Below are 18,429 nucleotides of genomic sequence, written 5' to 3'. Positions count from 1 at the left end.
TGCTAGACTATTTAATTACTTTCTATTCTTAAACAGAATTTTAATGTTTGAAACTGATCTGAATTTTAGGGAGTTGACTGGTATGGTACGATTTTAAAATTTATATGCTTTAAATTGGTTTCAATCTCAGACAGTTAGACTTGTATGATACTATTTATAAGATTTCACATTTATCTTGATTTTAGGCTGCTGACTGGCACAGTATGCCCAAAGAACCTGTTCGGAAGATGGTGGTCATGACATCACGTCTTTTAAGTGACACACATCGGTACATTCTACGCTGCTTGGACATGCATCGTTCTATCCAACACTGCACCATATTCACATCAATTTCAGAGGTATGTCTGGTTCAGCTACTAAATGAATTTTGCTGGCTACTGTAAGCATGATTTTCTTTTTTGACTTGAATGATTAATGTAAATATTGGGAAGTGCACGCAGAGATATTCATTTATCTATATCGATGCACATAAAAGAGGTTGAGAGCTGCATATTTCACATAGTAAATAATGTAGCGGTATATGAAAGGAATCCTATCATCCTTATGTCATTTATCTCCTTTCTGCTTTTTGGAAATAAGCCCCACATTTTCTTCCTGTCAAATAATTCAATGCTCTTTTGTTTACAGCATCAATCAAGTACATTCATCACTTGTGGTACAGTATAATAGATTGTGCTTTTCCTTCCACAACCATTTTAGATAGTTTGACAGCATTATAGCACTTTATTTTAATGTTTTACTCTAGGAATGTTTAGCATGCATTTCATTCTTTATTGTTATGACTACCAGTCTGCCTTATTTTTGCAATAATAGCTCATTCTGTGCACCATGAAGTTCTGAACAAGATCTTGTGTTGAATTTGGACATATGCTTACCACCTCAACTACATTTATTGTGTCTTATGCTTCTCTTGCTAGTTAAAAACATTATGTTCACATTGAGAGTTCACGACCAATGCCAGAACACTTTGTTTGCTAATACCAAACATTTTTGTGATAAGAGTGGGAAAGAAATCTTGATTAATCATGTATCAATATAACATAAAGAGAGCAACCATAAAGATGCAAACACCAAATTTCTTGTGGAAAACCCTTTTGAGTAAAAAGCCATGATACACAATAGCTTTCATTAACACAAATGGGCACCAACCCAATGTACATAAAGAGCACTAACTCTCCTCAAAGCACCAACTCCGATCAGCTAAGGCACCAACCTCAGTCTAAGCACCAACTCAGTAACATACTCTTAAACCACACACACAGCTCCATTAAGTATCTCTTAACATAGACTCCACACCATGAGCAAGATGTTGAACACTATAATTAGGTTGACACAGTCCTTCAAATCACACAACAGCAATCAGTACTAATAGAAAGATAAAAATTGCTTTGACACAAGCTGCCAAACTTCCCACAAACTTTCACCAAAAGTCACTCAATATACCCATCTATAGATAAAACACTAACTGAGCACACCTCCATTACAACATGACAGCACTCTTTTTCCCTTATCTTTTTCCGAGATGAGGCTCATATGTTTTTTTATATAGAACGGTATCCTATTTTGAATTATTTGCAGAGCTCTTTTTTCAAAAATCATTTTCAACTTTGTATCTACATTAAAAAAACCTGCGATGACAAAAAAACATGGCACAGCCTCCTTCATAAAAAACAGCTCTTCATAAATATAATCTGAACAGAATTAAGCACATGCCCGTATAGAATTAAGCACCTGACCTGTACACAGAAAACGGTTTCATTATGGCCACGATACTCCACACAATGAAAACAACAGCTTTAATTAGAATAAAACTCCACCAATCAAAGCTTTGACACCACAACAAACCAAACAGAGCATCTCAATGATATGAGGCTGACAAAAATTTCAGAAAACATCTCTGTTCAGAAAGACGTTATAAATCATTCTGCTCAACAAGTGTTGAGGTAAAAGGTATTGCTCATAAAAATACGATTCGTCAAACTCAATTGAAACCATACATAAATACGATTCCATAAGAATCGATAATTTTCAACCAAAAGTGTGGCACATGATCTGACTTGTCACAAGTCAGCAAACAAGTAGCTAGCTGATGCAGACAAGTAACCGAGGTAGACAGGCAGCCGGGTGAAGTAGACACACAAGCAGCTAGACCACACACACAGGCTGCTTAACCAGACAGATAGGTAGCTGAAGCACACAGACAAGCAATTGAAGTAGACACCCAAGAAGCTCAACCAAACATCCAACTAGCTCAAGCAAGCAAGCAACCAGCTCAAGCAGCCAACCAAGTAGCTCAAGTAGACTAGCAAGGAGCTCAAGCAGCCAACCAAGTAGCTCAAGTAGACTAGCAAGGAGCTCAAGCAGACAAGTAGGCAGCTCAGCATTTCATTCCAATTCTCTGTTTAGAAACCATGACAAATATCCTTTGACATCAATGACAAAATGTTCAACAATTCCCACCACAAATCTGCAAGGATAATGTAATGTCCTGAGCTAAATTAATGGCAAATATTTTGACAATTTAAAATTTGGGTTTAAATATCAAGACCAAAACCTTATAAAACCCTAAATTATATCAATATTTGCACAACATCATTAACAAGTCCAAAATGTGCTTTAGACTACAATATTTTACTCTAATATGACAAATACTAATTGATTTTACTAGAAACTATTGAACCCCAAAAAATTCCTCTACATTGGCAAAAATAACAATGAACCCTAATCTTATTTGTTGGCTCAAAAATAGATGACATATTGCATAATATATGATTTGTCCCTATGTTCCACCAAGTTTTGGGGATGGGGTTGGGAGGGGATGTGTTTTCAGTATGGGGGTAATTGTAGGCCATTTTTAGGGGACAACAAACGATGACTGTTAAAAGAATATGGGAATTTTTAAAAACATAGAGAAATTTCAAATATGCATATCATAACATTGATAAAGCATTTATTATTATCATTAATTATTAAAGTAAGTTTGAGTATGATAATAGTATTATTATCTCTTATTTTGTCTTATCCTCTAATGTGAATTTGTGTGGCTTGGGAGTCAGGGTGATCATATTAAAATTGTTGTTAGTTAACAATTGACCATTATATCCCGTTCAAAGTAACGATTGCTCAACTAGGTTGATCTTTATTTAAATCATGTTCAATAAGTGTGGTTAGCAAAGTTGAAGTTCTTTGACCCTGGTGTAGAACAAGTAGCTTCCAGTTGCTTCTATGGAGGGAAATTGTTTCGCCATGGCCGAGAAGCTGTTTGTGAAGATCAAAGGAGGTGTGCCATGTCAAAACTTGGTTTTCTTGCCAAATTTTGGTATGTGGAGTGATATGCTCGCATGGCCTCATAGACCGCATTAAATTGTGAAGGATGGGCTGCTATGTAGGTCAGATTTGAAGGAAGGGAAGCATGAATGAATTGATGGTGTTTGGCCGTCCCCAAAACCTCAAGGAAATGTGTTGTTTTTTTGGCACAGATGGGAAACTGAATGGCTTAAACTACACACACTAAGCTTACACTTCTAGGCTTAAAAGTGTTAAACACTCAGAGTTGACTGACATTTTATAGGCTTAATATGTTGCTTAATGTATGTAGTCACAGTAAGAATATACTTCCAGGCTTAAAAGTGTTAAACACTCAAAATTGACTAATATTCTCTAGGCTTGATATGTTGCTTAGTGTGTGTGCTTTAAGGCTGGCCACCTCAGGAGAACAATTTTGTTCTAACTAACTATACTCAAATTTCAAAACACGAATTTGGCATTAACAAAGAATCCCCAATCTACATATCGGTCCAAGAATTGATAACACATCGTAGAGATTTCCCTTCCATTACACAAGTGTGCAAACAATTTACAAAAATGCTGTAACAATAGCAGATACAATGGCATAAATTGTCCAAGCTTGCAATGGTTAACCCGCAATAATCAGGTTCGCAAATGCATAGGACATTGCAAAACATCTATTGGATCAAAGGGCGTGTTAAACATTATATCAAGCTGCTACGTCAGCCATTATCAACTAGAACATGAAGGCTTACACTTACAACCATTGTGATGGTGTGTAAACTTGAAGCATGTGAGATTTGTGACCATGAAGTTCAAAGGGGTGAGCTTGTCCTTTGGCCAAAGAGGTTTCCATCCTTAGGTCGTTAATAAAACCTAAGGGTTTTTGTCCTCAGATCTGAATGCCTAAATAAGAGTGTTCATTGTGATTTTGGGTTAGGGTTTGTTGTGGTTTTTCTTTTGCATAATGATCTTCTCTCTTTCCTTTTGCCCTATTATGCTCCAAGAAAGGGTGTCAAAACTTGCAACAATGGCTTCCATCTTCTCTCTTTCCTTTCGCCCTATTATACCCCTATAAAGGGTGTTTAAACTTGGAATGGCCCTTACATATGTGGAAATGTGTTTGGGAGGCATAAAGAAATGTCACCCGTGATTTGTCATTGTCCTTGACAGTAATTATGAGGGTCTCTTAGGGTCTGAAACCTATCTACCTTATTAATGTCAGCCAAAGTTGTCTTAATTGTTTGCACAATTGGGGGTACATTTGGAGCCACGTACTCAATATTAAATGATAATTTTGTGCTTGTAGAAATCCTTCTAGAAGAAGCATCATCACCCTATGCATGAATCCTTGTTCAATTGTGCAAGGAGGTAGGAGAGATGAGCAGTGAGAATGTTGGGAATGCCAAAGTTGGGGTGTTAGGGATATATGTGACTTGTGCCACAAGTTAGTGTTATGGTTTTAGAAGGGTGGCATGTTGGTGAGAGGAAGTTTGATTCTTCGATGATAGGGTGGGATTTAGTGGAGAGGTATGATGGGATGGACAAGTTTGATTGCTTGATAGATAAAGGGAATGAAGCCTAGGAATGGTTGTGAGGTATGCTTGAATGGGGAAGTCTGAAACCTTGACAAAAGTATAGAAGAAAGTGGATTTGGGAGGAAAGTCATCTTGGGAAGGGAAAATTTATAACTTCGATGGCTTACACTTGCATAGAAAACTGGTCATGCATCCTAAATTTTTTTAGGAATCTTAAGCAGATGCATGGGTAATGAAGGGAAGAACTTGTACACAAATTTAGATAAGGGGGAACAATGCAAATAGGAAATGTGCGTTTCAGACTATAGCATAGATTATGGAAAAAGGGGACTTGATAGATAACATTTCTCATTTATAATTTAGTAAACATTTTAGTGAACTTAAAATTAAAATAAATCGTAAATTAAAATCAAACATACATGTTTTCCTACCTGATTGCAGAGTGGTTGTCCTGCGAATGCAAAAATTTGAAGAAAATAATGCCCCTTTCACCTTCTTATAACTATGTACTATCAAGTATGTAGTCTTGAAGGTTCTCATCATCAACCAATCTCTCAATACATGTGTTGAGGTCAAGAAATAAGACTAACTTGGGGGTTGAGATAGTAGGCAACAACATGTTGGTGGAGTTGTTGGTTCCACTTGTAATCAACAATGTGCAATATGGGTTCATATTTGGTCGTATTCAACCCATACAAATGCTGAATTGCCTCTTTGCCCTTATCCATGGCCTTACATGGATACCCCATGGAGTTTTGACTTCCATCCACCAAATTTAGAACCCTAACCAACAGTTCTGACACCTAAATATCAAAATTTTATAAAATCAGCAAATTGTAATATTAGAATATAAAAAAATAAATTGAAATCAGACTTTGAAAACTTATATTGATGATATCCTCCATGAATTTGGAAAAGTCTATCATAGAAAATGGTCTTTATGGCCCTCTTTGCATCGACCTTCCTGCAATTAGGACTCTAATCACTTTTTGCTAACAAGTGTGTGGTGACGATTGGTCATTGTAGCTAATATACTTTGCAGGATGAGGAAATTAGTGACAAAGCGATTGACTTCTAATCACACAAGATCTTTGCCATTAGTGTGCTCTCTCATAAGATTTAAGACTTGTGTATGTTGTAGATGTACTTTGTGATATCCTTTGCATCTTCAACCACATTCTTCACTCAACTTAGTTTCCTTATGTCCTCAAAAAGTAGGTCCAGGCAGTGCGCAACACAAGGGCTCCAAAACAATGCTGGGTGCATCACCTCCAGAAGTCTATTGGCTGCCACATGTAGCTGCATTGTTGGTTACTATTTGAATGACATTTTCCCCTTCCACCTCCATCACCATCTCAACCAACATGTTTCACAAGGTCTCCACTTTTTTTATATCACTGGAGGCATTAACTATTTTTAAAAAGACTAGTTGACCCCCTAAAGCCACTAAAAAGTTGATGTGTTGTATTCTTAGCATACATCCACCCATTAGATAAAATGGTGCAGCCTTTCGTTTCCATTTTTTTAATTTTCAATTGCCCCTTTAGGAAAGGTCATGTCCTTTAGTTTTCAAAAGACATTGTTTTCAATTGCTGCCCTTCCTTTTTAGAGGCTGCTCTTCATTGTGCCCCTTTATGATCGCTGTTTGGGGAGACTAATTAATAGCTAATTTCTTAAATTCTTGCTTTAGGTTGGCCCTTAAACATTTACAATCAATTTTCTTTATTATTTGTTATTTTGAGTCTGACCCCCCATTTACTTACTTAGTTGCTCATATTCTATTATTTAAAGTTGCGATTGGTATTTATAATGCCCTAATCTTCGTATGCATATGATAGCAGTGGGCCCAAAAGGTCCGTTGATGAACAAGTGGGGACATTGGCGCCCTAGGTGGACTAGGGTACCCACCAAGGACACTAGTGCACTAGAGGGACACTAGTGCGGCATATTGGAGTCCTTTGTGCACGCTAGTGTCCATGAGGACTGCGACTCGCATTGTTGTCTTCTAGACATGCATCTCTCTTGACCAGTGAGCGATCCAAAGTCAAGGATCAGTCATGAGGACATCATGAACGTGTTGGACAAAACCAAAGGTACCCAAGAAGTCCCAAGAACACGAAAACACCAAAAGACGTAGGGAAGGAAAAAGCGTAATAGCTTCCTTGGACACTAGACGCCATCGACGCACGAAAAGAGAGGATGGGGAAATACCCAATGATCTCACCCACCTCCTAAACTCCTACCCTAAGAAAGGACAAGCTTAAAAGCATCCTAATGACACCACAACACCAAAACAAGAGACGTCCCAAATGGCCTCAAACAAGCCCAAAAATGTCACAACACAACTCAAAATGGCAAGGCACTAGAGTCCATGATAACAACATGAAGGGTCTACCATACCCTCCAAGAAGATTCAAACAAAACAAGATTCATTTCCCAAAGAAAGATTCCTATATCCATTTTAACCAATTTGCATCATACAATAAGAATGAAGGAATGCGAGTACTTTGTGCTCGGCACCAATAGTGAGACACGTAAAATACTCTAGTCAATTCCATTAATATTCGAGTGCAATCCCTTCATAAGGAGGGCCCAATATACATATTACAAATTATGTAGCATAGGACAAAAGGTCCTTGAATTATACATTATATGAATTGAAAGAACTGTAAAACATGAAAGTTAAGGTAAGAAGAGAGAGTCTGATGTTGACTCTAATGCCAAAGCCTTTGGTCCCCAATGGTGGTTACCATGCCACCCGACCATGTGGAACCCATAGGTCGACCCCACCATGCTATGGAGATAATCACACTGGCCAAACACAACAGACAGATATTACACATGGGGAGAAAGGCTTACACACCTCAAGAGAGTTTATATCAATGTTCCATGGAAACACATTCCCCCCCCCAGACCTATGTTTTCAGGATAGTGAGACGGGGATGTGGCATCTCCCGCCGCCATAGGTGCTCCACGTCTTGATGTCTCCCACCGTCCCGCCACCGCCACAGGTGCTCCGTGTCTCGGCTTCTCCAAGAATCCTTAAAAACTCCTTGGGAGACTCCTAGGCGTCTCCAAGATTCCTTGGGAGACTCCCAAGCGTTTCCAAAACTCCTTGGGAGACTCCTAGGCGTCTCCAAGATTCCTTGGGAGACTCCCAAGCGTTTCCAAAACTCCTTGGGAGACTCCCAAACATCTCGAGGGGCAGGGAGACTTGCAGGAGTCTCCGTTTGAACATGTCAAAAAGTAATTGAAATTTTTATCTTTTTTTAATTTTGAGCGATTTTGGGGGTTGGGGGGTATCCCTAATTTGACGTGGGCCCCACCCCTTCCCCCAATGCAATACAAAACCACTAAAACTACTGATTTCACTCACATTTCTAATTCTGATTTTTTTTACCAGCTAGCTGAAGAGGAGGAAAAACTTGGAAATCTTTGTATTTAGGTTTAGTATTTCAAATTTTGCTATTTTATAATTTTACTAATTTCCTATAGTCTCATTTGAAATGTAATTCTTATACTGTTATACATCTTTTCGCAACTAGTTTTTCAAGTACTATAAGTATATGTATAACTATATCAGCACCACAACTCCGCCACCCCCTCCCACTGCCGTCCCCCGTTGTCCCCAAACTTAGGCCCTTTGTCCCCCCATCTCCAACAACTGTGGAACACTGGTTTATATGGACTTGTTTGGTTCCTTATAGTTGTGGCCATGGAGCATTTGTTTAATAGGCTATCCATCTCTTAAACTCTGAAGTGTACCTCATTTTGGATGTTTCCGAAACCATGAAACTAACTATTATTTCATAAAACTTAGAGAAAGCTTTTTCCAATGCTATGGAAATGAAGTCAAACACAGTTTGTGTTATGGCAATATGGTTGTTTGAAGTTTGAATTGTGGGTGGACACAAAATGCCAAAAGCAAATAAGATTTTGGTAAAAATGAAATAAAATTTGAACTTTGGTAGTGGAAGACCTCTTGCTGCCAAGTGTCCTTTTCTTTGAGTGCCACTTATCAAAATTTGATTTTTTGGAATTCATTGACATGGATATGCTATAAGTATCCAAAAAAGTGGTCCAATGACACTCAACCATGTGTCAGCCTGTCTACCCATTAGGTAAATACAACAATTGTTGGTTGCACAACTTTCCATGTCATTTTACAAACTGCCAAATGTCACCACAAGGGATTGCTGTGCCCCCAGATATCAACCATACAAACATGTATGAAAGTGCCATGTTACACACCCTACTGACATACGAGTGCTATTGCCATCTTAGCCACTAAGTGAGGTTCATCTAACAATCACTAAGGCTGTTTGCTGCCTTGTGTCCTCACCATAGTTTGACATGTCATCACATATCCATGTTATTAGATCCCTTTGAGCCCCTTTCCTTGGAAATTTCCAAGGCGTGGACCAAACTTGTACCTTCCTTTGCCAATCCGGGTAGGTCTTGTGCATGCAATCGATGCATTACATTATTATATAAATCTTGATTGGTTATTAATCATTATTACCAAAAGATATGGCCTCACATTATTGTGACATGCCCTATTGAATGACCCTCTAGATCCATATGTAGATAAGCCATCACCCTGCTCATTCACATATACCTATCTATTACCTTCTTTTTAGTCAACATTCAAAATGCAGATATTAGATAATTTTTTTGTATGTACCAGGTAGATACATAACATGTGGTATCAAGAATTTCTTTATGTGACTTTTGGATGTGAGATTGATTGTTGGCATTTTTTTATCAAGTTTTGAGTGGATTACTAAGAACAACCATTTTAAGGCTTGTGGTAATTGTTTCACTTTTTTTTAAAAACAATATAGATGGAATGTTTAAAAAAAATATATTTCCAAAAAAACTAACAAAATCACTAAAATCAAAAGCTTTAGTTATACACGTGAATATTAGAAAAAAAATGAAGAAATAAAAAAGCCGAATCACAAATTAGAAAATGAATTATTAAATTATCTTTAAGAAAATAATTCTTTGAAAAAATAATTTAGAACGAATAAAATACAAATTATGAAAGGAACCAAAATAATATTAAAAGCAACATAAAAAATAAAATAAAATAATGGATAAACAATTGAATTCTTAATCGTACACAACTTTTAAACTTGAATTTGGGAATAAAAGGAAATAAAAGAGAGAGAAAAAAGAAAGAAAAAAAATTGGGGTGAATGTCTTTATATGGAAAAAGGTGTATATGTCAAAGGATATAACCCTTTATCAAAGAGAAAGTTCTTCTTAACTAATTGTTTAGTTATCTTAATTAATTACATAATTAGGCATGTTAACTAATTAAAGGCTTAAAGTACTCTAAGAGAAATAAGAAGACCTAAAAAAGGGTTAGATAAAAAGTGATAATTTTTTTAAGACAATTTGTGGGATTCTATATACAGTGCCCCTCCCATTATTGGCACTAGAACATTATAATCAACAGCGTATATAAACATCAACCCAACAAAAAGATAGAGCAGTAAAAACCAACCTATTTGTTGAATTTATAGCTGCGATATAAGATCTTCATCGTCCTTTATTTAATTTGTGACTTCAGTTATTGTTTGCTGTCAGTGAGATGGTTATGAGGATTTCGGTGAATTATCTTTGTAGCTGTCGGCGACTCTTCCTCTCCACCGTGGAGTCTCTTCATGTCTCTGTCAGTGACTATTCCTCTCCACCGTGGAGTCTCTTCATTCCTTTGTCGGTGACTCTTCCCCTTCATCGTGGAGTCTCTTCATTTTGTAATTCGATTCTTTATATTCACCATTCCTTCAGTTTCGTGGTCTTCTTCCTCTTAAGCAGATTGATAGATATATTGGTGGCTTCTCATTTTGAGAGCGAGTTGAGAATATTGTGCATGTGTAGTTTGATAGATCAGTTATATTTTATGTTTTCTGTGTTCAGAGTTTTTAGTCTTATGAGATGTATCATTTGACTTCATCGTCATGATTGATTTGTAGAGAATCAAACTTATTTTATTGTGATTGATAGTAATCTGAAACTATCATTAGTTGTATTCATTTTTAGAGATATAATGGGTTGGGTTTTTCACCCTCAAGTGGAGGGTTTTCCCAGGATAAATTCTGTGTATCTTGTTTTAGATTTCTGTGTTACTAAAACATTAACATGGTATTAGAGCGGGTTCCTCCTATAGAGCCTAACCACTTGAAGGTAGATCCTGTGCTTTTGTCCTAGGATGGGCATTGCAGCTTAGCATTCTGGCACACCTTGCTACAGGTGGATTTCTGTCGCATTTATGTGGTTGGTCCATCACTTTGCTGTGGATGGTATTAAAGACAGTTCTTCAGATGATGCTTAAGCTATGCATGGGGCAGATATTGTGGATAGATGATGAGTAATGGCAAGGGCCAAAGGCCACATAGCCATCAGATTATCACTAGGTGCTTCTGTGTGATCAATCCAAGTGAATGGAAATTCCATTGCTGAGCAAAATTATAAAAGGACGAATCAGAGATTGCATTCAAGTAAGGAAGATTGCTTGCATTTCTTCGCAGAGGAAGAATCAACATTCAGAGGGAGTTTGACATATCGTTAGAAGTGACCATGGACAAGGAGGTTAGAAGATTGATTTCAGCTTCAGAGGAAGCATGACATTTCAGCTTCAGAGGGAGCTATGTTGTCATGAAGATTTGGTTAAAGCATTTTTCTCTGTGATAGAGAAGTTCGAGGTGAAATCCCTTGATTAATGAGTTCTTCTCTGTGAGGGAGAAGTTTGAGGTGCAATCCCTTGTTAATGAGTTCTTCTCTGCGAGATAAGTTCGAGGTGAAATCCCTTGATTAATGAGTTCTTCTCTGTGAGAGAAGTTCGAGGTGAAATCCCTTGATTAATGAGTTCTTCTCTGCGAGAGAAGTTCGAGGTGAAATCCCTTGATCCACCCTCTGGGAGTAGCTATGGTGGAAGTCATGTGTATGACTATGATTTTTATTTCTGTTTTCATTCACCCTTTAGGAGTAGCTATGGTGAATATTGTTATGATGAGATAACAACTTTATTGAATAAAATCTATGATGAGACTCTGTTGACTTTCTTTGATTGCAGTTGTATGTATCTATCATGAGATGATGACATGAAGATCTCGCTCTTGCTAAGAGCAAGTGTTGAATTTATAGCTGCGATAGAATATCTTCATTGTCCTTCATTTAATTTGTGACTTTAGTTATTGTTTGCTATCGGTGAGATGGTTATGAGGATTTCGGTGAATTATCTTTGTAGCTGTCGGTGACTCTTCCTCTCCACCATGGAGTCTCCTCATGTCTTTGTCGGTGACTATTCCTCTCCACAGTGGAGTCTCTTCATTCCTTTGTCGGTGACTCTTCCCCTTCATCGCGGAGTCTCTTCATTTTGTAATTCGATTCTTTATATTCATTGCAAAGAAATGGGAATCGCCATGAATCGCCTAAACTTGGCGAGTCTGAGTCCGAGTCATGCTCGCCGAGTCTCTGGGACTTGGACTCGGACTCGTCTGAGTCTGGCGAGCAAACTCGCCAGACTCGCTGAGTTTGGCGAGTTTGGCTCAAACTCGCCAACTCGGCGAGTCCCAAGCCCCAAACTCGGCTACTGCCTGGGTTAAGTAAAATGACAAAAAAAAAACATTTTAAAAAGTTTTTTAAAAATGAATGGTCTCGTCTTTGTTCACTACAACCTCCGCCTGAGAATGAGAAAAATTAGGGTTACAACATGTCAGCCAATAGAAAAATAACACCCGGCTGCCCCTTGACCCCACCTTGGGGGCGTTGCCCCCAAGCCCCCATCGAAAAATATGGGGGGAAACTGCATCGATAGAAGTAGGGAAAATTTAACCTCCAAGTTTGACACTGATTGGATCGACCATGTAGATATAGAGGCTGAGACTGTAGCCATGGCAGAGGAGGAGCAGAGAGCACGAGCACAGACATGAGATTCAGAGGCAGATAGTGACACGGATGTTCCTGATGTTGGTGAGCATGGCATGGTGTCACGGGGAGCGGCTATGGCTGTCGAATCATCCAGGACCTACCTTAGATGCCTTCGCAGGGGGCCGGGGCCGGAGGGTGTTGCCGTGCAGGCTCCTCTGAGCCATGGGCTTGTAGTTGTATTTACCTTTGGTATTTGTATGAAACATTTGATGATGATCATATGATGACATAGATTTTTTATTCCATATTTATATATCTATGTTTGTTATTTCCTTCAGCGACAATTTGTGTTTATGCTTATGTGATTGATGTATACTTGTGTATGTAATCAAATGAGCCGAGTTTGATGATGTTATTGTGTCTTTAAGGTGTATTCAATAAAGGGTGCCTGAAACAAGTTTTAAATCTTTAAAAATCTCTAAATTTCTTGAGTTTTTCACTTTCCCGAGTCCAGCCGAGTCTGAAGCCAAGTCTGACTCCAAGTCCCGAGTCCGAGTCCGATTCAGCCTTGCTGAGTCCGAGCCCCGTTTCTTTGATTCACTGCTCCTTCAGTTTCGTGGTCTTCTTCCTATTCAGCAGATTGATAGATATATTGGTGGCTTCTAATTTTGAGTGCGAGTTGAGAATATTGTGCATGTGTAGTTTGACAGATCAGTTATATTTTATGTTTTCTGTGTTCAGAGTTTTCAGTCTTCTGAGATATATCATTTGACTTCATTGTCATGATTGATTTGTAGAGAATCAAACTTATCATATTGTGATTGATAGTAATCTGAAACTATCATCAGTTGTATTCATTTTCAGAGATATAATAAAGTTCATTTTTGAGTGGGCTAGTTTTTTCACCCTCAAGTGGAGGGTTTTCCCAGGATAAATTCTGTGTATCTTGTTTCAGATTTCTGTGTTGCTAAAACATTAACACTATTTAACACAAAAAACCTAAAATCCAATAACAACTAGCATACTACCAACACAACAACAAAGTCACATAGGAAAGACAATCACAACAACAAAGTCACATAGGAAAGACAATCACAACAAATTGCCCAACATAACCAGCAAGATCTAGACCAAATGGGAAACATCCCAATGCACCATGCCATGGACGGGGGGAGCTGTCACCCAATTATCATGCACCCTACTATACACTCCATCGCCAAAAAGAGCGATTGGCTACACAAAGGGCACGATCAGCCCCACAACATCCTCCAAACTAGTAAACTTAAAACATGAATGAGTACTGCCCATCTCAATTCATACACTAGGCTATCATTCTCCAAGAGTGAAATCATATAGTTGAGTTCAACCATTTGCAAGGGGCTCTATAATGAATGGTTCATAAGGCACAACACTTGCTGAAGGTTTTGCAAATGGGGTTGGAAGCTAAGTGGGTTTAACCTTGGAGGAAACTCCTTGCTTAAGTGCGCTTGAGTTGGAGTAGTATTGGGATGGGTGACCTCTTGGGAAGACCCAATGCTTCACCTCTGTGAGCATCACCTAGATGCAATGAGTGCTAAGTGGATCATGAGAGTTGGGTTCTTGTGAACCACTACTCATGAAACATGGGTCGATGAGTTTGACTCAAAAACTACATAGTTGAATCCTGATAGCAATATCATAAAATCTGAAAATTATTTGGGAAAAATTGTTTAAGAAATCATACCAAATGTCTGCCTAACCAAGTTCCTTGACTCAAATCAAAGAAGGTGTTTTCATGTAGACAACGATAAAAAATGATTGGTTCCAAAATAATTATGAATTTGAATTCAAAAGATAAAGATATCCAAGTTGGTAATGCATCGATGTCATAAAGAACATAATTTATATAAAAAATTGAATTGAATGTGTTTTATACTAATGCTGTTTCCACTTTTATTTCAAGAGAAAGAAATTCAAGTTGATTATATGACTCTGAAATCTAATAGTTGAGGAAATGTGACAGTGAACAAAAACATTGAGTATCAATCTGCAATAGATTAAGAAACCTCAAACAAAACTTTATTACCAACCTTGCTCTCATCAACCCTTGTAATTAGTCTAATTAGAACATCACACTTCCACAAATTCCAAATGTAATCTGAGACAAAATGAATTAGGCTTATGTATGCCAATAAGCATAATTTAGCTATTAGTTTGAAATGGTACTAAATTCCCATCAAGATTGATCTCAATTCCATTTTTTTGTAATCCTTGAAATTTGTTTCGAGTCTTATTGGTTATTATATTCTACTTGCGCTTTGAGGTCAAAGGCTTTCCAACTAGTGAGGATAGGTTATATACCTAATAGACATTAACTAGTTATTAATCATTATTACCAAGAGGTTAATTCTCACCTTGTTAGGTTACATCCTATTGAATGCCACCTTTGATCCGTATATACATAATCAATCACCCTATTCATTCAAACTTGATAGTACTTATCAATTTTTATAATCTTTTTCTATATTCAACATGTAGGTATTGCATATTTATTTTTTATACCAGGTAGTTACATAACACTTTTAGAAGAGCTGACAAAGCTGCACAAATCTTGTGTTCAATACCTTGTTTCCCATCTCTTTCTGTCACATCTGCTAGCAGTCTGCATAATACTCCCAATTTGACCACCTCTCTCCACTCGTTCCATCACCTATAGCCCTGAAACTTTGAGTGCTGATTTGAAGGTCCAAATAGAGGATTTTTTGATGGATTGAAAAATAACTATTGATGATATTTTGCAAGGAATTTAATTATGTGATTATATCTTAGAGATTTTTCTTCTAGTTAAGGAATCCATTATAAACACAAATTCTCCAATGTAGACAAATACTTGCTCTAAACAAGCAAAGAAAACTACTTTTCTCTTCCAATAAGTTCTATTGTCATCTATATAGCTTAATATTTTCTATATCTACCAGCAACAAGTTCTTTGAATTGCCTATTTGTTGAATAGAGATATTTGATAGGAAAATTTCTTTCGAAATTGATGCTCATGAAGATGTGTAAGATGTTCTTGATATATTTCTTGAATTTTTTGATATTTCAGGGACATTTCTCCTTTATTTCAAATTTTAGGGGCAACTATGGGATGTTTACTGGCCCTCCCAGCCTACGAAAAATAGCATAGAGATAGGGATGCTCGAGAAAGGCCTTAGGATGTGTTCCCACTAGGTATCCTTGATTGTAAGTTGATTCTCATTAAGTCCTTAGTTTGTAATATGTTTATATGTGACAGTGATATAACAATTGGCCTATTTGATTAGATTAGCCCACTGTCAAATTACATAACATTCACTCAAAGTTGCCTGTTTTGGTGATGTTAGGTGGCCATATGTAGTGTAATATCAGCCCACATTGGAGATTTTAATATACAATGGTCATGCAGGGCTAAGGTTATGATAAAGTTATTGTAATATTTCTAGCCAACCTTTTTGGCAGCTATGACATATTATAATCGTGGGTATGAGTATGAGAAAACCATTGTAATAATTCCATCCTACCTTTTTCGTGGCATTATTATGTGGCCTAGAGTATGTGTTTTTTGATATAATTACCCACCATATCAATGGCTTAATTATAATGATTAGGATTCAAGTGGCAATTAGGACAAGTCAGGTCATAAGTTTAACCACCCAATCCTTCTATGACATATGTAGTAAGGGGCAACCTCATGTTTAACCTAAATCTTTTTATTTTCCTTTGACTTATCTGTTATAACTTATAGCATTCGATGTCTTTGATTTGTTGCTGCCTTTCAAATTTTCAATTAAAGCATGAGTTTTGGGAACAATGTTGCTACTATCTTTTAGTTTATTTATCACGTGTGTTGTCTTGGGAATGATACTCATGATATCTCTTCTGTCATGAGTGTTGCTTTGGGAATATGAAGTTAAATTAACTGAATAGTAATTTTTTAAGGATATTGATGCCTTCTGTCTATTTATATTGTTCTAATAGGTTGATCACATATTCTCTACAGTTTGTCCACGACTACACAATTCCTAGGCCTCTCCAATCTAGTACGAACTCTAATGTGTGTACTGGGTGTTTAGGTAATTGTTCAGATTAGTACATGTGATGTCACAATGGGGAATGATTGTAAGGTTTAGAATACTCGTGCATGTTTGGATCAGTACATGTGATGTCACAATGGGGAATGATTGTAAGTTTTAGAGTACTCATGCATGTTCACTTTGCACAATAGGGTTTGATAATTGATTACATCCAAATCAAGTTTCTTATGGAGATTCACATATTGAAGCATCCCTTTATTGCTAATGGGCTGCATAAAAAGTTAATGTTAACATAAATGGTGACTCTGTTGAGGAATACCATTGGAACTACTAATGGGACCCTTGGATGCAAGATTTTAGTGTTGTTTTGGAAGATTCTATGCCCAAAGGTATGTTTCATTAAAATAAATTCTTTTTATAGTTTGATTTCCAAGATTTTTTCAAAGGTTTGAGTTTCTCTATATTGAAAAGAGAAAAATGAGATATAAGCAAAGGAGAGATTAATGGTTAGGCTATTAAATCACAATGAAGTTCATTGTCAAAGAGATTTGTGTGATTAAAAGGGATGGTGAAATTATTATGCATTCATGCATGTATGTGTAAGATAGGTGGTTGCAAGCATAATGTATGGCTATAAAACTTATACCCTTGTCTATAGATACATTATATTATCTATTCCAAGTTTTGAATTCTCATTTGAAAGTGTTGCAGAATGGTCTATTTCAAAGGAAGTTTGATTAAGGAGAATGGGATTGTATTTTGTAATTAGAAAAACTGAAGACTATAGCATATGCTGGAAAATACAAATGTGGAATCCAGTTCACTGCAAAATTGAAATCTTTTGATGTGAATGTTTGTTGATTTTGTATATTGCTAAGTAGGACTTTTTTGCACTCTTTATGTTTCTATCTGTATACCTTATGACGCAGTCTGAAAATATCATCAATTTTCTTGCTGCCGAAAAGATGAATGAATGGGTGCATATCTCTAATTGACCATTGACCTTTTACTAGGTAATGGTTATGAAACCATTTTAAGTATTTATACTTGATTTACTACTAATACACTCATGACTTTATTGCAGAATGCACATTCTGCATATGTTGATGCTCCCCTGGGTCCTGATGCTTTTCAAGAATATGAATCCTTGCTCCTTCAGGATTACCACGAACTTGTATTGAAGTCTAACATTCCCAAAGGATCTGGGGATACAGAAGATTTTGAAAGATCAGTGCAAACTCCACAAGTTTCTAAAAAAAGTAATACCATGGAGAATGAGGATTGGCTAGAGACAACTTCAAGCAAAGATGTACTCTTTGATCTTGAAGCCAGTTCTGATAGAATGAGCTTACATAATTCAAGTCCTATCAGTATGAAGGAGGAAGATTGGAAAAAGTTACAAGTATCAGTGAAGCACTTTCCCATGATCTTTTGTCCGCTGTCATCAAAAGTCTTTGTTTTGCCTTCAGAAAGTGCAGTTGCAGAAGCTTTTATCTCTGACAAGTCTGACAATTCTTTGAGTCCAGGGTTGCCTCCCGTTAGTATTGGATTGACTTCTGATGGAGATGACATTCCACCAGGAGCAACTCTTATTGCACACTTTCTTCATCATTTGGCTGGTCAGGTCATGCTCATTTTTGTGACCAATTTATCATTCAAAATTCAAACTC

The 18,429-nt window shown here is 37.1% G+C and overlaps 1 protein-coding gene across 2 annotated transcripts in view; it reads left to right on the top strand.

Moving 5' to 3' along the window:
- The window catches only part of LOC131074037 (sec1 family domain-containing protein MIP3), a 98,370-nt gene that overhangs the window by 57,769 nt on the left and 22,172 nt on the right, over positions 1 to 18,429 (top strand). For both annotated transcript variants that reach the window (XM_058010585.2, XM_058010586.2), the window contains 2 exons: positions 186 to 338; positions 17,844 to 18,383. In XM_058010585.2, the coding sequence (XP_057866568.1) occupies positions 186 to 338; positions 17,844 to 18,383 (693 nt within the window). The remainder of the gene's footprint in view (positions 1 to 185; positions 339 to 17,843; positions 18,384 to 18,429) is intronic.

Source organism: Cryptomeria japonica, chromosome 4, assembly GCF_030272615.1.
Source record: "Cryptomeria japonica chromosome 4, Sugi_1.0, whole genome shotgun sequence".
NCBI classification, from domain to species: Eukaryota; Viridiplantae; Streptophyta; class Pinopsida; order Cupressales; family Cupressaceae; genus Cryptomeria; species Cryptomeria japonica.
The sequence above is the reverse complement of the archived record's forward strand: the minus strand, read 5'-3'. Positions and strand labels throughout refer to the sequence as shown.